The 22800-nt window shown below is 32.8% G+C and overlaps 1 protein-coding gene across 2 annotated transcripts in view; it reads left to right on the top strand.

Moving 5' to 3' along the window:
- CCDC172 (coiled-coil domain containing 172) overlaps positions 1-22800 on the top strand; it is a 55499-nt gene that overhangs the window by 21560 nt on the left and 11139 nt on the right. For both annotated transcript variants that reach the window (XM_032490824.1, XM_032490825.1), the window contains exons 4-7: positions 2676-2792; positions 4060-4225; positions 13030-13131; positions 13484-13586. In XM_032490824.1, coding sequence (XP_032346715.1) covers positions 2676-2792; positions 4060-4225; positions 13030-13131; positions 13484-13586 — 488 coding nt within the window. The remainder of the gene's footprint in view (positions 1-2675; positions 2793-4059; positions 4226-13029; positions 13132-13483; positions 13587-22800) is intronic.

The raw sequence follows: 22800 nt of genomic DNA, 5'->3' as shown, positions 1-22800 counted from the left end.
ACTTATCCTTGGTACAGAGAAGCTGGATGGATTTTAAGGCATTTGTCCTGTTAGTTCCATAAAAATATGGCGGTCTAACACTGTTTGACCTTATGTAGCTTCTGCAACCCAAACTTACTGCTGTCCTCAATTTGTGAGTCAGTGTATTGGAGACATTATTCTTTGTTGACCTTCCTATTGAGCTTTTCCAAAGTCCTGCTTCTTTCTCTATTACTCTCTTTCCCCTACTTGTCAATTCCTTTATGTATTAAATGTTTTCACCACACATCCTAAGTAAATTTAAAAATTAATGTTACTATAATCCTTCTGTAGTTATTGATGCTCTGGGACTTTTTAGATCTTGATTAAAAGAGGAAACTGTGTAAGTAAAAGATAAAGATAGAGTGTAAAAAAGAAAGTGAGAATGAAGTTACAGAAATAATAAGAATTAAAACAAAGAAGTAGAAAAGACCTCAAAATGGATAACTTACGTAGAATTTTGGGAAGAGGAAAGTTATAGCTCTACCCTTCTTATAAATCTTTTGAAAAGTTGTCTAATTTTCATTTGGGGTATATAGATTTCATTTTTTCAGGTTATGGTAAAATATTCCAATTAAATGCCAAGATGTCTAATAGCTCTTTAATAATTGTTATTTTAAGAAAGAAAACATGAACTCAGTGATAATTTTAGGCCTTAGTGACAGCCAGAACAGAACACCTTAATTTCTAAGTCCTTAACATAAGACTTTTCTGAATTTGAGTAATAAATTTGCTTAAGTCTTCTTATAAAATTCCTTAGTTGATAATGTTTTCTCCATTTTTGATTTTCAACACAGTTTTGACTCTAGATCAGTGGTAGAAGCAGAATCAGAATTCAGAAATTTTGATTTTGAAAGACATATTACCAAAATACCTAATTGAATTAAACCAAAATTTATTTCGTTACTATTTGGTCTGAAAGCATTTTTGTAGACATTCATGGTTATTGTCCATAATAGCAACTCTGAGAGTTAGGTATATACTGCAGGCAACCTTCTCTCAGTAAGTTCTGATGGACCTAGTATTTGGTAGTTTTTCTTTCTCTTAAACTGATATCCTTTTAATTTATACTATTGTCAGAAACCAAAGTCCCTTTTTAGTTCCAAACATATCTTCTTGTTACTTTGAAATAGTTCTGATATTTCCATGTTAACATCATGATTTAGAAGCAAGAAAGTCAAACGACCTGAATTTTAGTCCTGAATTTGCACCTAATTAATTATATAACCTTAGGATTATATAATTCGTTTTCTTCTCATTTATATAATAAACACTAAATGGCTCAGAAGTATTTTCTTACTTAAAATAAATGTGATAAAATTCATGATCATCCTCTTGTTCACCATTGTTACCAATTTCTATGTGATTTTATAGATCAGGCCATATGTTTTCTAATTTTTGTCTTCTCAGACAGTAAAATACTAACTGCCCTATTCTCCCTTCCCCCAATTTTGAAAGTATTTTCTGAATTCCTTTGATCATGTAGATTGCACCTCTCTAACTTTCTCTGTTGATGTCTTTCTTAAGATAGAGTTGATGAAATCATCACCAAGTGCTGAAGGTGTGGGCAGATGTGCTATGGTATTTTATAAATTTAAGATCATATTTCCTGTTTTATTTCAGCTGCTTTTTTTAATGCCAATATTTCTAGGGATTTTTAGCCATATCATTTCAAAATGTCTTTTAGGCCAACCCTTTGCCTCTGGATGAGACTATTCTCAAGCTCTTTACTATTCAATATCTTCTGGGACAGAGATTTCACAACCTGTCTCTCACCTTGAGGAGGTTCTTATAGCTAACATAAATCTTGCTTTCTGCAATTTAAGTTGAATTTATTTCCTTTTTCTTTTCTCTGTGGAGATAGGAACAGCCCCAAACTTGAAGTGATGCTTTCTTATGAGGGCCAATGGTGGAAAGATTATTTCCAGTCTGGCTTCATTTTTAGCTTTTATATATTAAAGCTTCCTGATTTTCATTTCAGTATTTATGGTCTCAGGAGATGCTATTCTTTACAGCCCAAATGAAATAACAGTTACATATCTAATAGTAATGTTTATTATATCTTCTGCTAGTTAGAACCAAATGAGGTACTAAAATAAAAAATGAGTTCTCAAAACCCATTTGAGGACTTTAGCAGGTTTGTGTTTTATTTGTTTTAACTATAGTCACGGGACTGAATTTTTGTCTGTGATTTGTGGATTTTATGTCATTATTTTATTAGTCATATTGTATACATGATTTATTCATCCATATCTTCCTTGTAAATGATGAGAATAAGAACTTGTTCTTTAAAACAAGCTGGACAGCTTGATTTCTAACTAGAAGCAGATTTCAGTGTGTTGTCAAAAAGCTTCAGTACCTAAGCTACAAAATGTGCTAGGTATTAGAAAGGAAGAAGCTAACATGTTCTTTGTTCTTGAGGTGCCTATAGTCTTATTGGGGGAAAAGATTATAAAAATTGTACTTATAAAGCATTTATAAAATAGTATAATATAGAGTATATAAAGTAAGATGTTTAATGTGAATTTTATTTTGCATTTTAAAGATTAATATAGAAAATGTTTATACTACACAGATCTGTTCTGTTAACTAAGGTACCCTAAAATGTCTAATTGTTTCATTCTGATTTCTTTTTTTTTTTTTTTTTTACTTTAAAGGTTCAGCAGTTTTCTGAAAAAGCCTTCCTCTTACAGCTTTTGAAAACTCATGAAAGTGCCTTAGAAAGACAGTGCAGTGAAATTACAAACCAAAGGAATATGCTTCTCCAAACCTTTGTAAGTCTCCAGCTACTTAGAAAACTCTACTTCACTAACTGTGTCAAAAAGTATTTAAGTGTCAGAAAGTATTTAAATATACTTAGGTGTACTTTTAGAAAATTATTCGTATGCATATTGGCAGATAGTCCTGTTCAGATATGGAAAATTATTAAGTGCTATTTTAAACCAGTTGGTAAAGTGATATAGTTTGAAAGAATTTTATTGGCAGGATGCAATATAGAAATTATTTGCAACTGTAATAAGCATAAAAGAAACAGTGAAACTGATTGGAATTGCTCAGGCTTCAAGACCTTGGTTTCAGTGCTTTTGAAAGGCAGAGACGTTCGCACTTTAGACATACTTATGGATGTGGGTGAAGAGATAGATTTTGTTTACCTTTTTATCATAAGTCAGAGCCAGCAGACTCAATAGCTTTAAATGACGGGGCCAGTTTAGAAATATGACTTGTATTAATTGACATTTTGAAAAAAATACATTTTTAAAAATACTAAAAATTAAATCAACAAAATTAACCACCAGATGGTTACGAATGGCATGGCTGGTTTCCAGCTGATAATTAGTTACATTTCTTTGAAGAAATAGAAACCAGCATGTTTAGGTTCTACCATTGTCAAAAAGTTTAGGTTCTAGCATTGTTTAAAGTTTTTTGAAATTCTTATTTCTACATCGTATTGATATTTCATGAAATGTAAACTGTTATTTAGAAGTGATTTTGAAATGAATATGTAATTTTACCTTTATTGTCTACATTTTAAAAGATTTTCTTGAATTTTCTTGTTCATTTTTCTTTTTTATTCTGTAAGACATTAATTCCTTTGAGTGTAGATTTTCATTTTCAACTTTGGTCATTTAATAATTTTATCACCCAGTTGCAATGTAATTCCTTTGAGTATAAATTTTCATTTTCAACTTTGGTCATTTAATTATTTTGCCACCCATTTGCAATGAGAAAACAGCATATACCTATAAGTTTAATACACAAGCAAACACATATTTAATGATGAGTGGTTGAATTTCTACATCAGTGATTTTCCTGAAACATTAAGGATAAATCTTTCATGTGAAAATAGTTGGTTGTTATTATCTAATAACTTCAGTTTTTTAATTAATATTGCTGGAGGAGTATAACATTTTTGTGCCAATAGCAGGAAGTGTAATTTTATATTTTGTTGTTAACATTTCCAAATCATTGCATTTTAAATCACTAAAGAAAAATATTGCTGCAATTAGCAGCTATATTTGATCATTTGTTTCTGTTTTTCAGGAGGCTACAAAGAGAAAAGTGACGGAGGAGGAGGAAAAATTTATTAAGGAAATTACAGACTTCAATAATGAGTATGAAATAACAAAGAAACGAGAGCATTTGATGAAAGAAAATGTCAAGATTGAAATATCTGACTTAGAAAACCAGGCAAATATTCTGAAAAGGGGTATGAATTCCCTCATTTTTTTTTCTGGCATTAATGATAATAACTTACTTTGAATTAAGGGTTTTCCAGAAATTTAATTTATTTACAAGTAAATTGGATTATTGCACTGCTGTTCTTTTACATTTATTTTATTTATATGTATCTTTTATCATGAGCAGTCTCAAATTAGAAGTAGATGTGACATAAGCATTGGTCATTATTTATTTAAAAATCAGACTCTGTTTACTATCTGTTATGTATTAGGCATTGTTCAAGGTCCCAGAGATACAAAACTAAAAGATGGAGGGATCAAATACATTAGCAGGTATTTATAGTACAATGTGATAGATGATATATTGGGGTAATACTGTTGCTGTGATCCTCATTTTACCATCAATTTGATTTAAACTAGGAAACACAGTTATACAGTGGGGTGGGGAGAATTTCTTTTCAGGAACTCTAGTATGTAGGTTATTGCAAATCTGTGATAAGATTCTGAACTAAAGAAGTTACCAAAGAGAGGAGAAGATGAATTAAAAAGATATTTAGGAGGAATGACAGGGCTCTATCACTCATTAATATAAACAGCTATATAGAAAGTACTTAGGAAAAAAAATAACCAAGGAGGTAAAAGACTTGTACACTGAGAACTATAAAACATTACTCAAAGAAGTTAGAGAAGACCTAAATAGATGGAAAGACATCCCATGTTTATGGGTTGGAAAACTTAGTATTGTTAAGATGATATTATTATCCAAATAATCCATAGATTCAATGCAGTCTCTGTTAAAATCCCAACAGCTTTTTTTTTCATGTGTAGAAAAACCCGTGCTAAAATTCATATGGAATCCCAAAGGATTCCAAATAGCCAAAACAGTCTTGAAAAAAAGAACAAAGTTGGAGGACTCACACTTTGATTTCAAAACTTGGTAAAATGCTACAGTAATCATAACAGTGTGATATTGGAAAAAGACAGACGTATAGAATACTGCAGTAGAATAGAGGGCTCAAATATAAAGCCTTGTGTATGTGATCAAATGATTTTTGAGAAGGGTGCCAAGACCATTCAGTGGGAAAGGACAGTCTTTTCAACAAATGGTGCTGGATACCACATGCAAAAGAATGAAGTTGGGCCCTTACCTTACACTATATACAAAAACTAATGAAAAATGGAGCAGAGCCTTAAACTTAAGAACTAAAATGATGAAGCTCTTAGAAGAAAACATGGGAAATACCGCATGACATTGGATTTGGCAATGATTTCTTGAATCCTGAAAATACAGGCAACAAAAGAAAAATAGGTAAATTGTACTTGGTCAAAATTAAAATCCTTTGTACGTTAGAGGAACTATCAAGAAAGTAAAAACACAACCCACAGAATGGGAGACAATATTTTCAAATCATATCTTTGATAAGGGATTAATATCCAGAATATAAAAAGACTATAACTCAACAACAACAACAAAAAATTTAAAAATGGGCAAAGAATTTGAATTGACCATTTCCCTAAAGAAATGGCCAGTAAACACATGAAAAGATGTTCAACCTAAATAGTCATAAGGGAAATGGAAATCCAAACCACAATGAGATATCACTTAACACCCATTTAGGATGACTGTTGTTCTAAAAATTTAAAATTTTTGCAACATGATATTCACAATGTCCAGGATGCAATCCAGAATTCTTAACCTGTGAAGAATCAGTGAAATCTGACCTAGTGTCAAAAGAAAATCATGAGATGTCAAACCCACAGCGATCTAATTATTGGAGTTATTAAAGACTTTATAGCACCTTTATTAACTATGCTCAATGAGTTAAGGAAAATGTGCTTGTTTGAAAAGGTAAAAAGATAGGTAATCTCAGAAGAGAAATAGAAAATGTAAAAAAGAAACAAATGAACATTTTAGAACTGAAAAATATAATCTCTGAAATAAAATTGTCACTGAAACTCAGTAGCTGAATGGAACTGACAGAGAAGCCAAAGAGCAAGAAGCCAGGTCAATAGGATAGCTAGATCAATCTTAAGAAGAGAGGGAAAATTGAAACCAAACAAAATGAAACCAAAAATAGAAATTCAGGGACCTGTGGGACAATTCCAAAGGGTCTAACATGCGAGTAATTAGAGTTTCTGAAGGAGAGAGGAGAGAGAATGGGGCAGAAAATGTATTTGAAGAAATCATGCAGAAAATGTCTTAAATTTGCTGAAAAACATTAATTTACAGATTTAAGAAGCTCAGCAAATCCAAACAAGATAAATTCAAAGAAAGTCTTTTCCTTTATGGCATCTGGATTTTGTCTCTAGCTTAGAAAGTTTTTCTCTGTATAACATTAATTTGAAAACATCCACCCATGTTTACTTGTGGTAATTTTATGTTTCATTTTTCCCATTTATATCCACCTGAGAATTAATTTTGGTGTAAGAGGTCAAGGATCCAACTCTACCTTTTTCGAAATGACTGTTCAGTTATTTAACAGTATTTGTTACATAATTCATCTTTTTCCAACCAATTTGAAATTCTACATTTCTCATATACAAATTCATACTTTCTGTTTTCGTGTGTTTATGTGTTTTTCTGTACTCTTATCCTCTCTGTTTACTTTGTTTTTTAATTATTCTAGTTTCATAGTATGATTTGATATCTAGCAGGGCAATCCTCTCTTTTTAATCTTCATTATTGATTCTACTGTGTTTATTTTCCTAGATAAAATTGTCTTACCAAGTTTAAAAAAATCTTGCATTTTAATTAGAATTGCATTAATTTTATTGATGAATTTAGTGAGAATTGATAACACAATCTTGAGTCTTCTTGTCCAAAAACAAATATGTATTTCAATTAAGTCTTTGTCTTTCTCTTGTTAATATTACTCTTAACTATTGTGAATGGGATATTTTCCTTTTAGTTTTTCTTACTGTGTGCTGGTTATTTACAGATAAAAATCTTTTTTTCATATTCTGATTTTCTAGTATGGTACCAGACTGAATTTTTTATAGTTCACTGGTTTTTCTATATGTAATTGTGTCATATTCAACTAATGGTAGTTTTGTCTTTGTTTTCCAATACTTACTACATTTTAAAACCTAATATCATTGGCTGATATATTGTAAGATAATAGTGATCGTGTTGGTCTGTCCAGGCTGCTATAACAGAATACCACAGACTGGATGCTTATCAACAACAGAAATATATTAACTCAGTTCTGGAGGCTGGGAAGTCCAAGATCAAGGTTCTAGCAGATTCAGTGTTTGTTGAGGACCTGTTTCCTGTTTCATAGACTGTGTTCTTTCTCACATAGTTGGAAGGGATGGAGAGGTAGCTCCTCAGGGTCTTTTTTATAAGAGCACCTAATCACCTACCAAAGGTCCTACTTCCTAATACCATCACATTGGGGGTTAGGATTTTGACAAGTGAATTTTGGGAGGACACATATATTCAGTCTAAAGCAGTGATAATACTGGATATTACTAATTTTCATGTGAATACTTCTTGAGTTTTACTATTAATCATGATTCCAGATTGAAGCTTTCTCTTTCTTCTCCTTCTCCCTCTCTGCCCTTTTTTTTCCCCTCTCTCCTTCCTTTCCACCCTCCTGCTTTTGAGATGATCATATATGCTTTTCCCACTTTAATCTATTAACATAGTGAACATTATTAATAAATATCCTGTCATTAACCTTACTTAGCTGTGGTTTCGTAGTCTTCTGATCTTTTACTGAATACTGTTTGATCATTTTTTCTTTAAGATTTTTGCATCAATATTTACAAGTGAGATTAATCTTTTTTGTGTGTGTTCTATTGGCTTAACAGAAAGAATGTAAAAGCTTTCTTCTTTCTATAGCTGGAAAAAAATGTAAATGCTGGAATTATCTATCCCTTCAAGGTTCAAAAGTATTCACCTGTGAAAGTGTTTATGGTGACTTTTTCTCCCTGCTGGTGGCAGTGGTGGAGAAAGGAGTTACTAAAATTTTAAACAGGTAACAGAGCCATTTTCTTCCCAGAGCAGTTTTAGTCTCCATTCGTCTTCTGTCCCATCAGTGGTTGCTCTTCCATTCCCTCTTCTAATTTGTACCACCTCATCTGTTACTTCCTGACACTTGATTTTTCTCTTCTTTCTTTCTTCTTCCATTGGCTCTTCTTTCTGGCCTTTCCCATTGAACTTTTTTCCCGTAACTATGGTTAGTCAGCCAGTTAGATTGAGTTTTGAATAATCTTCATCTTCAGCTCTCCGTAGCTATTTTATTATTTTCTGCTACTCAGTGTTTTTTCCACTGCCCAACATCCTCTTTGATTTGTTAGTTTTAAACCTCAGAATTGGGGGTCTGTTTTCACCCCTTAAAGTTGCCAAAATATTAACACCCATATATTTTTAGAAGGAATTATTAGTACTGGACTATTACAATGAACCTCTTAATTTAGTTACATTATGTTTAAAAATACCATGATAAACATAGCAAACCAAGTTCCTCAACTTGTTTTGCCATCCCTACACAACCTGGTGTTTCTCCATCTTACAGGTATGCTGTGCTTGTGCGTGCATGTGTGCGTGCATATGTGTGTGTGTGTGCGCGCATGCGCTTGTGAGCATGCGTGTGTATATATTAAAATTTTATGTATATGTCCTGGTAAGGCCTCATTGATAAGATGAGTTTTGAATAGAGCCCTGAATGAAGTAAGAGAATGAGCCACATGAATTTCTAGGGAAATAGCATTTCAGACAGAATGGATGCTTATACAAAAGCCACAAAGGGAAATTGTGCCTACTCTGATTTTGAGGAAAAGCAAAGAGTCTTTAGAGTAGGAGAGGTCGGGAGGTCAGAGAAGTGACAAGAATCCAGATCATTTAAAACCCTGTTGGCCATTCTAAGAACTTTGGCCTTTACTCGAGTGAGATCAGAAGCCACTAGAGAATTTTGAGCAAAGGAGTGAAAGGTCTAACATACGTTAACAGGATTTCTCTGGTCACTATTGAAAACACACTTAATGGAGGTAAAGGCAGCAACAGAAGCCTAAGGGACAGTGACAGTTATTTAGAACAGAGAGAACGTTGCCTTAGTTCAGGACTGTAAGGAATTGAAATGGTGAGAAGTGTTTGGATTCTGGGTACATTTTGAAGATGGGTAAGCAGGATTTCATGATGAGTTAGATGTAGAGTGTGAGAGAAAGAGAGGTGTTAACAGTTGACTCCAGGTTTTTTGGCCTGAGCAGCTAGAAGTATTAGTAGTTGGTATTCAATGTGTATTTGCAAAATTAGTAATTATTTGCTTTGAACATCAAGTAATTGAAAAGGGTCCATCACTTTTGGCTTCAGAATAATGACTATAATGATTGTCATAACATTTTTCTCCAGATGTCCCACTTACTCATTTCTTCCAGTTACTGAATTCATTTTTTTGGCTGTTAGATAAGAGGAAGCATATTACACTCTTTGCTTGCTAGCATCCTTTAAAGATAGGCAATGTCTATACAATCATATGAGAAAGACAACTCACATGTCAAAAGATGGGAATGAGTTTTCATTGTTTGAATTTGGTTTACTATTCATAGCCATAAAACCTAGCTATTGATTAGAACTTTGTGGGTTTTAAGCAGTGGGAGGAAGTAAAAAGTTATCACCACATCAGTTATACTTCAATAATGCTATAAAATAAAAAAAAAAAACAAAATTAAGATGAGGCAGTAGAAAAGTGGGAAAAAAGTTATTACTACAAACATAGTATTTATTCTTTCTATTCTGTAAGCTTCATAAGGACTTGATAATGCTTGTCTTATTTTTTCTTGGGAGAATTAGTCTTGAAACTATGCCTTTTCCACTTAGACCAAAAGTCAGGACTAAGGAAGATAGTATATCTTCTACCTCAGGAATGTTTTTAAGTCCACTAGGCTGAGTAAAGAAAAACTGCTGAGGAATCATAAGGTCAACAGTTAATTCTAAGAGCTCACACAGGACTGGGAGACATTCATGTTCCATTCTATCAGAATAGAAAGCTCTCATTAAACAGAAGAGTCCTGCCTTAGTAGTAGGATTCAATTAGCCTCGACTTCAGGCTATTCTGGACACGCTCTTGAAAAAAATTCTTAAAAATAAGATTTGAACTTAATCATAAATTACCTAACTGCCTGCTAAACAACAAAAATCAACATGCCTAAAGGAAGATAGCAAAATTCAAACTATTTAACAAAATAGTAAACACAATGTCTAGTATCCAATCAAAAGTCACTTTACACATGAAAAAGCAAATTGTAATTCATAGCAAGAAGGAAATTAGGTCAATAGAAACATTTTCAGAAATCATAGAGATAATGCAATTCACAGAAAAAGGCTTTTTAAATTACTCATTTAATACTGTAAATATATTCAAGACCATGAATATAATGAGATAAATAAAAAATATTAATATAATCAAAGATTGAGAAAAAGCGTTTAACAATATCCCACACCCTGTCATGATAAAAAATTCAATGAACTAGGTATAGAAGGGACCATCCTCAACCTGATAAAGAGTAACTATGAAAAACCCGTAATGAATGCTATTAATGATGAAAGAGTGAAAATTTCTGACCTAAGATCAGGAAAAGACAAAAATATCCACTCCTAATACTTCTATTCAACATTTTACTAGAGATTTTAGTCTGGGAAATCAGGCAAGAAAAAGAAAGACATATAAATTGGAAAGGAAAAAGTAAAACTATCTCTATTTGAAGATAACATGATCTTGTGTATAGAAATCCTAAAACTGAGCTAATAAACAAGTTCAGCAAGGTTGCAGATTATTAGATCAATATACAAAAATCAATGATATTTCTATATACTAGCAATGAACAATTTGCAAATTAAATTTAAAACATTTAATTTACAATCAAAAGGAATAAAATACTTAGGAATACATATAACAAAATTGCAAAGCCTATACACCAAAACTACAAAAACCAAACAAACAAACAAAAAACACCGTTGAAGGAAATTAAAGAAGACTTAAGTAAATGGAAAGTCATCCTGAGTTGATGGACTGGGAGATCTAATATTGTTAATACTCCAAAAAGTGATCTACAGATTCAATACAACCCTTATCAAAAATTCTAGCTAGCTTTTTGCAGAAATTTACAATCTGACCCTAAAATTCATGGAAATGCAAAGGATCAATAATAGCCAAAATCACTTGAAAAAGAACAGAGTTGAAATATTCACACTTCCTGATTTCAAACTTAACTACAAAGCTACGCTAATCAAGACATTGTGGTGCTGGTTTGAGTTTGGGCATATAGATCAAGGGAATATAATTGAGAATTCAGAAATAAATTCATATGTGTATCGTCAGTTTATTTATACAAGGATGCCTAGACAGTTCATTTGGAAAAGAATAGTCTTTTTAAATAATGGTGTTAGGATAACTGGATATCTTCAAGCAGATGAATTTGGACATCTACCTCATACTGTACACAAAAACAAAATCAAAATGGATCTAAGACCTAGATGTAAGAGCTAAAAACATAACACTTTTAGAATAAACAGTTGCAAACCTTAATGATCTAAGATTAGGAAATCGTTTTCTAGGTATTCACAAGCAATAAAGAATAGATAAATTGGACTTCATCAAAATTAAAACTCTTGTGTTTCAAAGAACACTATCAAAAAGGTGAAAAGACCACTCACAGAATTACAGAAAATATTTGCAAATCATATATCTGGTAAGGGACTAGCATCCAGAATATATAAAGAACTCTTACAACACAACAATAAAAAAAAAACATTATTTTTTAATAGACAAAGAATGTAAGTAGGCATTTATCCAAAAAAGGCATACAAATAGCCAAATGAAAGATGCTCAAAATAATTAGGGAAATGCAAATCAAAACCATAATGAGATGCCACTAGTGTGGCTGTAATAAAAGAATTAGACGATAAGAATGTTAACAGAGGTGATGAAAATTGGAAATCTTATACATTGCTGGTAGGATTGTAAAATTATACAACTATTTTGGAAAACAGTTTGGCAGTTTCTCAAAATATTAAAGCTAAAGTTACTGTATTACCCGCAGTTCTACTCCTAAGTATTTCAAGATAATTGAAAATATACATCTACATAAGAACTTTTACATGAAAGTTCATAGCAGCATTGTTCATGGTGACCGAAAAGTAGAAATAACCTAAATATCTATCAGCTGAAGAATGCAAAAAGTAAAATATGGCATATCTGTACAATAGACATTTATTCAGACATGAAAATGGATGAAGTACTGATACATGCCTTACCTCCAAATACTATCACATGAGATTAGGCTTCCATATATGATTGGGGGCAGGAAGAGGGCATAAACATTAGTCCATATAAATGTGTAATTGAAGTCCCAGAAGGTATGCTGGAAGAGAAAAAACGTTTGAAAAATTAGAAGATGAATCTTAAAGGGTGAATGGGAGTTAGTTGTGGGAATAAAGGGTGGAAAGGCATTTAGGTAGAAGAAATAATGTTAGCAATATTTTGAAATCTTATAGCCATATAGTGAGTACTATGCAATGTCATTTTAAATATGCTTTAGTTATGAAGAATAGTTTTCTTATTTCTTTGAGAAGCTTGTTTTACTTAGTGGCATTACACAGTTTTGAATTCTCTAACTATCAGCTAACTCTTGCTTTCGTATCCAGTTGTTGCTTACCTAATCCTGGTCAGTTTATTAGGAACAGTTTCTAATTGGCCAAGGGAAGCCTTTGGGGCTTAAAATTGGCCATATGCTGCTTAAATTTTCACTACACAGGAAAGGTTAAGTTTGCTGACACATATAAGGCGAAGCCTAAAATAGTTAAAATGTGTTTTTGTCTATTTGTTTCTAGAAATGAAGTCAATGGAACATGATAGTGGCCAGTTAAATGAACTTCAAAAACAGAAGAGTGAATTAATACAGGAATTATGTACTTTGCAGAGAAAGCTTAAAGGTATTATCTTTATGAGTTAGTTTATTTGCTGATAAGTATAGTTGTACACACATTATAGGGTCATATTCTTTAAAAATGTGTTAACCTATTGGGATATAGTGCAATTTTTGGTGTAAAAAGGAATAAGTGCAACCCCAAATTGATGAGTGTTAAATCTGGTATTTTTAATGTCACAAATTTTGTTAAGATTCTTTTTATGCCTTTAATTGCTATATTAAAGTAAAAAAAAATAAAAATCATTACTGCACATATTTTATATGAAGCACCAGAAACCAAAATACTGTTCTTACGAATGAAGATAACTTTTATGTTTAATTTTTTAAAGATTGTAAGAATTTTCTTAATTGTTTAGGATTTGAAGATAAAAAAAATGAAGCCATTTGTACTACCAAACACCTAGAGGCAGAAAAAATAAAAATCAATGAAAAGCCTCAAAATGATGCTGAATGCTTAAGGTAAGAATTGCCTATTATACTTTGAAATAAATTATGGTAGTTTTTCAAGTTATCAAGTAGATTTTGGCATAAAGCTAAACGCATAGTTTTTTAAGTTCCACGTGAAGAAGTTATTTCCTTTTATGTGCATTCTGAAACATGCTAATAAGCAAACACTTTACTGGCTAGAAAGTGCTACACATAAGTTTCACGATGCATCAAGTCGATAACACTGAAATCAATTTTATCTTTTTCTATACCTCATGGACTCCATATTATTCACATCCTAATGGATTAAGGCAAAGTATTGTTTCCACAACTCTCCTTTCTGTTATTCCTAACTTTTGGGGCGGGAATGATTGAATTTATTTTTTATCTTTATAGATTTCAGGGAAAATCAAAATCTACTATTTTACTTGAAATCTGTCACTCTGGTTTTGTGTCTAAAGAATGAAAATGTATTTTCTGTGTGGTATATTTAGGTGCTTTCCTGTATTTGGATAATGAAAGAATGGCTGATGTTTGAAATGACATAGGCAGATACAGAAGGAGAACCCCCCCTAGTTTATTAATTTCACTATTTATTAATAATTCACTGTTATATTTGCTGGCTTAATTTTGAGAAGTTCATATATTTCCTAGGCTTAATGTAAGAAACAGAAACCTCATTACTGAATCTATGAAGAGGCAAATGAAGCCTTCTTTCACATAAATCATATAGGAAATATGTCCACTAGAGCTGAACAAATGCTTCATATTAGCAGTGTATTGCCTTAGGCCATAATTTTAGTAGATTGTGAGAAAATATTTGCAATTTAATTTTATGTTAAGTTTTATAAGCATGAAATATCAATCTCTTGGGTGATATGTTTGATGCAGAATGAGTTTCTGTAATGACAATCTGCTCATTGATTTTTTTACACTTTTAAAAATGGTAATGCCCGCTGGTATCATTATGGTTAGTAGTATAAGGGCCTCCAGTATGAACTCCAGTTTGGTGGGTTTATCACTTAGTCATAAAAATTTGCCCTGGGTTAAAATTAAACACACAAAGTCTGTTAGAGAGAGCTTTTTTCTTCACAGATGGTGACAGAGGAAATTTGGATAGAAAGGAACATCAATCTCTCTACCTAGGCCATTCTTTGTATTTTAGCAGTTATTAAACAGAATGCCAATATTTATCAGTTGCCACTTTAAATTCTTTAATATGTGTAGCTTAGTTTCCCTTCTGGTATGTTCCATAAAAATTATTTCAAGTGTGAAGATCAGTGTCAAAGTACTGAGTATAAAGATTTTAGAAAAGATGGCCATCAGTGTTATAATTAGCACAATAACAAGGAGCTGGTGATGATGAGAAATGATATGACATTAATTCAGCATCATTAAGGGCAAATTAAGTTGGTTTTAACCATACATTTTGGCATCGAATAGTCTTCTTCATTTGTGTGTTCAAATGTATACTGTGTCCTATAATTGCCTTTTTCTTAAATTTTCAGAATTAACTACTATTGGTATTTTTATTGATGCTATTTTTAGATGCTATTTTTATAGCAGTATTTCTCAAACTTGGTCCTATTGAGATTTTGAGCCAGATTATTCTTTGTTGTGGGAGGCTGTCCTATGCAGTGTAAGACGTTTAGTAGCATTCCTGGCCTCTACCCACTAAATGCCGGTAGCACCACCCACCCCTAGCTGTGAATAACCAAAAGAGTCTCCAAATGTTGCTGAATGTCCCCTGCTCAGAGATAGGTGGGCAAAATGTCCCTAGTTCAGAACCAGTTTTATTTTAAGGTTATTGTAATTGTACTTCTATTTTTATTAACTTTAGCCAGTAAGAAAGCAGTTATAAAAGAATTAATATTACTTCGTCTCTGTGAGCTTCTTGTTTCTACTTTTAGTAATCAGAAAATTTTGATACATATTTAATTCTGTCTGTATTATTGAAATTCTTTTATAATAATGATTTTTTAAGTTAATCTGCTTCTGCCAAGTCCAGGTTACCTGTTGGACTCTATCTTGATGCCTTCCGTCATTGTAGAGAACCAGTACTTTATATTTATGGTGGCTTAATGGTCTCAGCTTTAGGTGCTCTTTCCCTGTTTATAAATTATAAGATGTTTGTTTATTTAAAAGATTCTGTTGTGAAGATTATGAGGTCATTAATTAACACATGTTAAAGCAACTAACTTATATGATTAACATGATTAACACCTAAGCTATGATTAACACCTAAGCCGCAGGTTGAGTTAATTTCTAAGAAGCCTCCCTGTGGGTTGTAGAACTGACCAAGCTAGTTTTTTCTCATAGTCCAGGGAGGACAGAAATGATAAACCTCAGGGCCTCAAGAGACAGTAAGCATAGAGGTTAAGATGACAAACCCCTTTGAATTCCAACTCTGCTGTTTCCTAGGTTAGTGGCCTTGGACAAGAAATTTAACTTGTCTATGCCTCGTTCTCTAAATCTATAAAATGAAGTTAATAATGGCACCTACGTCACAATGAAAGTAAAAATGAAACGACTTAATATATATGAAGCCCTAGAACAGTGCTTGGTACACAGTAAATGCTCTAATTATTAGACATAATTATAATTGTATAATTACTTATGATTTCATTTTTATTTCATATTATCCATGTGGATTTCATGCCTTTCAATTTCTTTCTCATTTTTCCTTCCACCCGTCCTTTAAATGCAGAGGCTTCCTAAAGGTTACTCATTGATTGTATTCTTACTTTGTACTCCCCATGGGCTATCTCATCTGATCTAAAGTTTTAGTTATCATCTATAGATAATTTCCAAATCTTTGTCCCTAATACCTCCTTCCTATATTCCAGTCCTGAATTCCCAACAATTTAATATAAACATAGAAATAGATCTGAAGTGATGCTACCTCAATTAAACAAAAACAAAAGCATAATCCACTATCTCCCTGCATTTCTGCCATATACCCTCTATTGCTAGTGCATCAGAATACAATTTTGCAATTCCAAATATGCCACAGGACTTCAGACCTCTGTGTCTTTCCCTTTCTTCTCCATTAGCTAAAATCTGATGCAGTCCTCAAGGCCCAGCTCACATGTCATTTTTTTCTGGGTATTGCTCAAACCCAGAGTGTAGCAAGCACATTTGATGTGTTCACAAATCTCATCCTTCTCTCCCTACCTCAATCCATCATTGTTGCTTTTACCTACAGAATATTTCTTGAATCCTTCCACTTCTCTTTCCATTGCTAACATCCTAGTTCTGGCCACCACGCTGTCTCACCTGGATTACAGTAACCATCTCTTCTGCTCTCCCCTCCCCACGTTTGCAGCCTTCATTGCATTGTAAATTGAATCGTGTCATCCCCCTTATTCAAATCAAATTCAGTGGCTTCATAATGAACGTAATAAAACCTAAAGTCTATGACTTGTCACAATAGGTGTATGGTCACCTCCCTGATGTTATTTTCAACCATGGTCCCCTTCTTACTCTGCTCCCTTAAGCACTCCAAGCTTTCTTCTGCCTAAGACTTTTATCTATGCCTTTTCTTCTCCTCAAGTTACGTGTTTGCTCCTTGCCTGCCTGTCTCCTACCTGGTGGGACATATCTGATCCTTTAGATCGTACTGGAAATGTTTCCTCAGAGAAGGATCCCTGGGATCTGAATTTTGTAACCTCTTATTTTTCTCAATAAAACATTGTATTTTTCCTTTATAGCACAGATTCCACTTTGTAACTACATATTTATGTGCTTTATTTTATTAACATCTGTCTCCACCATGTGCTCAGTAAGGGGAAGGATCTTGTCTGCTTGGTTTACCACTTTATACTTAATGGTCTAATATCTTGGTACAGAGTGTGGCATATAGTAAGTGCTGAATAAATAAATGAAGGAGTAGAAGAGCATAATAAATTAGGAAAGCTTTCCTCTACTGTTTCTTTCTCTGTGTTCATAGAGAATATGCTTATAATTCTGTTACATCATTGATTATATTCTATGATAGTTATGTGTATCAGTCTATCCCACTGAACTGGGAACTACATATTTCTATCAGTGTCTGCATCTAACATCGTCAAGGACACATAGTGTTAAATAAATATTTGTTCCAGTGATTGAGTCTACATATAATTTTATTTTTATTACAAAGATAAAATGTCTTCCTATATTTTCGATGTTATTTGCAAAGACTTGGTATATATTAACCACTGGGATGGATCCACTGAAAAAAGCTTTACTGGTTTAACCCTCCTAGCTGACCCCCCCAAAAACTCCTCCTTTCTTATTCTAAGGGGCAGGAGGATTGATTCAATCCTATTGATGAGTTTGGAAGGATAACTAGAGCGCAGCCCCTCCCTTTCCCTATCTCTTTGCGGGCTGGCCTCAGGGAGTGTATGTTCTACTCTGTTCCTCTATCCCTTAAGTTTTACAGTGATAGGACTCATTGAGAGAAAGCTTGTGGCATCCAGTTCTGCCTTTAATGGTGTGAGCTAGATTAGTCTAATTCTGGAGTTCAACTAGTAAATCCTTTGCGTGCAGATAGAAGCCACATTCTCGTGTCTGCTATGTTAGTAATAAATGTGACATCTGGGCCTTCCTTCTGCCTTTCTTATTTCTCAGTTGGGCAGAATTCAGTCAGGAAAGAATACTGTTGTGTATTGGACCCTTTCAAACTCCCAACATCTATTTTTTTATCATTGCTCAACAACAGGGTCACCAAAATACAGTTCTTGATCATGACTTTTTATTTACTCCAAATAGCAACATACCAGACAACTTTGAACATTTCAGGCATTTTCCTTACCCATGATACTCCTTCTTAGAATTGTTTTACATTTTTTATAACCAGTGTTTGTACTTGTTTAATACAACAGGAAGTTTGTTTCAGAAATGAAGCTGCAAAGTCAACAGCATGGGATTTTCTTTCTGAACATTTGAAGATAGTGTGGTTTTTGTGAAGAGCATATTTGCAATGGAAACTGCACAAAAGTTAATATACACCTGCTACTGAGAGACTCTAAATGCATTTATATGAAGTAGTAAATCAGTGCTGTTTCCTCTTCAGTGAAAAAGTCATCCAGTTAAGGTAGTCACAGAGGTCACATTGATGGTCCTTAGATATACAAGAAGGTATAAATAAGCACATGATAGTATTAAAATTCTTCCAACCTCTCTAAATACAGATAAATATGTATATTTACACTTTTTTTTATTTTACCAAATATGTATAGATATTTTAAAATTATGAGAGTAGGCTATGTTGATTCAGTAAGAAATTCACACACTGCAGAAATGTAAAACATCAGTCTCCTCATCGCCTTGCTCCAGAAACCCTTGGGATGTAACCATTGGTAAAAGTTTGGCATATATCCTTTCAGAGTTTATGTATCTTCGTGTATGTGCATGCGTGTGCACATGAGTGTGTTTAGCAAAAAAATGGGATCCCACTTCATGGTCTAAGTTTGCTTTATTGCTAAGAAAACATTATAGACATTGTCAAACTAGTTTATACTGATGGACTTCATTCTTTTTAATGCCAGTGTATGGAGGTGGCATATTTTGTAAACTTTCTCCCACTGATGGCTGTTTAAGAGTTCCTAAGTATTCATAATTAGAAATGTTTTTATAAATGGGTCTTTAAATACTTGTGGGAGTGTTTCTGTAATGTCATTTAAGGTAAGCATCATTTAGCAAAGTAATAGGAATTGTTATCCAGGCTATACTGAGAAAATAATGCACATTTACTTTGTAGTACTCTGTGTTATCAACAAGAGTGAACTCAAAGTGGATAAATGTAACAAGATCTCCATTCTAAAGTTTCAGGAAAACACTAGTCAAAAATTATATACCTGTAGCCAACCCATATCACCTCTCTTTTTTAACATTTATAAAATATGAAAATCCCCATTTAATTCTAGGATCGCTCTTAGCTATGTGTTTCATTGAATATTTCTGTTTACTCTGCATCTTTTCTGGGAAAACTTCATCATTTATTCACTAACAGAAGTGCCTCTACAGCATTGATTATGTAGCCTTCAAGCTAACAGAGATCCTCTGTTTTGTGAATTCTTGGCACACACGGTAGTTATTAAAGCTTCTAAATAAATATAAAGGAAATTTTTTATGGTAGAATCAGTTGATTATTTTAAGTGTTATATTCTGATGTAAACATGCCTATTTGTAAATTCCCAAACTTTGAAATCATTTTATTATATAAGCCACATATAATATTAATTATTTTCAAAATTCATTTGTATCTTTGATATCATAATACAGATTTTTTAATTTTCATATTTTTACCTTTATAAACAACCCCTTTTGGTGTGGAGGTGGTGAACATGATAGAAAATGTGTGGTAAAAGTTGATGCCTAATTCAGTCACCCAGGATTTGAAACAATGGAGATTCTGGCAGGAGCCTTCTCTCGTTTACCTCCTTCTCAGCAGATCTCTAGTTCAGCCTTACATACCTGTGAGGGTTCCTACCTGTCAGCTGGTAGCCTGGACTGAGGAAAGGCATCATTAGAAAATTGAAATTCTACTTTCACAAAATCAACTGTCAAAGCTACTTTCAGAAATAAATTGTGTATGAAAAAAGTGACAGATGTATCTTTAAAAAATCATATTTTGTGTTTAAATGGCACTAAAATAATTTTCATATGAATTACTATAGAAGAATAATATAAAGTCAAGCCATGAAAAAACTAGTGAAAAGTAGGAAGGACTATTTATTAAACCACTGGTGTGATTAAGGAAACAAAAAAGGGTAAGATTAATAGACTTAACACATAAGATTTAAAATTCCATGTGTCAAAAATGTCATGAACCTGGAATGATAATCTGGGTTTATAGTACTTATGACAAACAAAGGATAATAGTTTATCAAACAACTAATGGATTAAAAGTCAATAAGAGAACACTAAAAATCAGTAGTTTTTCATTCATGTATTCATCCAACAAATATGTATTAAATGCCTGCTTTGTTCCATACACTTGGGAAGTTACGAGGGATACCAAGATGAATAAGACAAGGTAATTTAGTTATAGTGCCTATCAATTAAATGCAAATTAAAAACTACTGATTATCAATTTTCTATCAGATTTTGAAAGACATTCTTAAATGACCATAATCAAAATTGGCAAGTGTGTGGTACAAAAATAATCCGTACATTGCTATGGCAGTAAATGTTGCATATGTTTGGAATGCAGTTTGGTACATATACATTATTGTAAGCATCTTTAAAATGTTTATGCCTTTTAACCCCATGATTCTGCTTATGAGCTCTACCCCAAGGGAAATGATTCTGAGTATACAGGGAACTTAATGCACAAAAGTGTTCATAGAAGTGTTATTTGTGGTAGAAAAAAATAGGAACAACGGAAATGCTGTACCATAAATGAATAAGTTAACTGTGGTATAGCCACTTGGACTACCATATATTTATCTTAAATGGTGTTAATTGGCATGTGTAGTTAACTGGGAGAAATGTGTACGAGAGCATTAAGCAAAAGAAAAATCTAGGAGGCAAGATTACATAGTCACTGTTATATGGAAACAAAAGATCTAGATGGAAGTATACCTAAATTTTAATAGCATTGAGTCTGTGTACTAGGACTTTGGGTGAAAATTACCTTTCTTTCTAATTAAATAGTACTAGGTTACAGTTCTATAGCTAAAAAGAGTGTTCTTTTTGTTAAGGCTTTTCTATGACACTTAAGAGATAACTGTAAAAAATGGAATGGTACAGGAAATCATAAAAATACATGGAACATAAGTTTTGCTAAACCAACTAGCAGTGTTGGCCCATCTCATCATTATCTGATGATTCAGAAAAAGGTGACAATAACGAATGCAAACTGCCTTTAGTTATTGTGCAGTAGGTGAAGGAATTCTTCTTGACTCCTGTAGGCAATCAGTCTATGCATTGAAGCATGAGATCTGCTTACAATTATATGGCTTTGGCCTAGCTGCAGATGTATTAATATTCATACCATTAGCATCTAGCCTCTTAAAGCTAGCAACAGTAATCTTTTCTTTAAGTGCAGCTCTAAATTCTACAGCTTGATTATATGCTGAATAGTGAAATACTTCCTATAATTCATTCTAAATGCTGTCCTTAATTTCAGGAGTCTCTCATTCTTATTGTTTGCTAACTAAAAGGGGAAGTGGTCACTGCCCAACGCTGATAGGCATGAAAGCTTTAGAGAACCTGTGGTCTATTTGAACTGAAAAGGGGGAAGGGCAAGTATTGATGGCATGGTGGGAAGAAAGATCCCTACTGTTGCATTTGAGAAGATAAATACGTTAAAATGAAGCCTTACATACATTGTACACCAGCATCCACAGTATATTGTAACTCTCCGTTTAACTTTCCACTTATTTTTTAAAATATTTATTGTAAGGGATTTTATGCTTATGTAAACATCTAATGCTCCAAATTAATAACTTGTTTCTATCTTTCCAACTTGAGCATTCTTTCAGAATTTTCATTCACTATTAAATTCCTAAAAGTTCAGAACAAAATGAACTTCACATATGTAAGATATTGTTACCCTATCCATCCTGAAAACTATTATGCGTTTCTTCCCTAACTATGTGTAAGTTCTAAAGTATTACAATATATTGAGCACCTGTGAACTAAACTAGAGCATTCCTCCACTCCCTTCTTTACCTCAGATGTAAGTGCTGTCCTACATTGTGTTTCATTTTCGTGTGTGTGTGTGTGTGTGTGTGTGTGTGTGTGAGATATGACTTACGTGATTCATTTCTGGCTTATATATAATTTTCTTTGTTACATTATGAATTTTTAAAATTTATCTCACATATTTATACATGTGATATGCCTGTCATATATATACATATGCCAAAATAATGGTTATTTTTCCTTGTTTCTGAATTATGTAAAAGTGGTATCATAAATCATACTGTCTGGGACTTGTTTTTTATTCAACATTGTTTCTAAAATTCATCCATGTTGTTCAGTATAAATATGTGAAGATGCCACAATTTTTTGTTTTTTTAATGCACATTTGGGTTGTTTTCAGTTTTTGTTGTCACAAACAGTGCTGTTATGATCATCCTGGTGCACCTGTGCAAGAGTTTCTCTAGGATATATGCCTGGCGGAATTGCTGGGTATAAGGCATATAAATGTTGAATTTTACGAGATAGCAACAGACTATCTTCCAAAGTGATTAAACCAATTTATACTTCCATTGGCACCTTATAAAAATTCCTATTGATCTCCATCCTCTTCAAT

This window comes from Camelus ferus, chromosome 11, assembly GCF_009834535.1.
Source record: "Camelus ferus isolate YT-003-E chromosome 11, BCGSAC_Cfer_1.0, whole genome shotgun sequence".
NCBI lineage: Eukaryota > Metazoa > Chordata > Mammalia > Artiodactyla > Camelidae > Camelus > Camelus ferus.
This window is presented reverse-complemented; position numbering and strand designations above follow the sequence as displayed.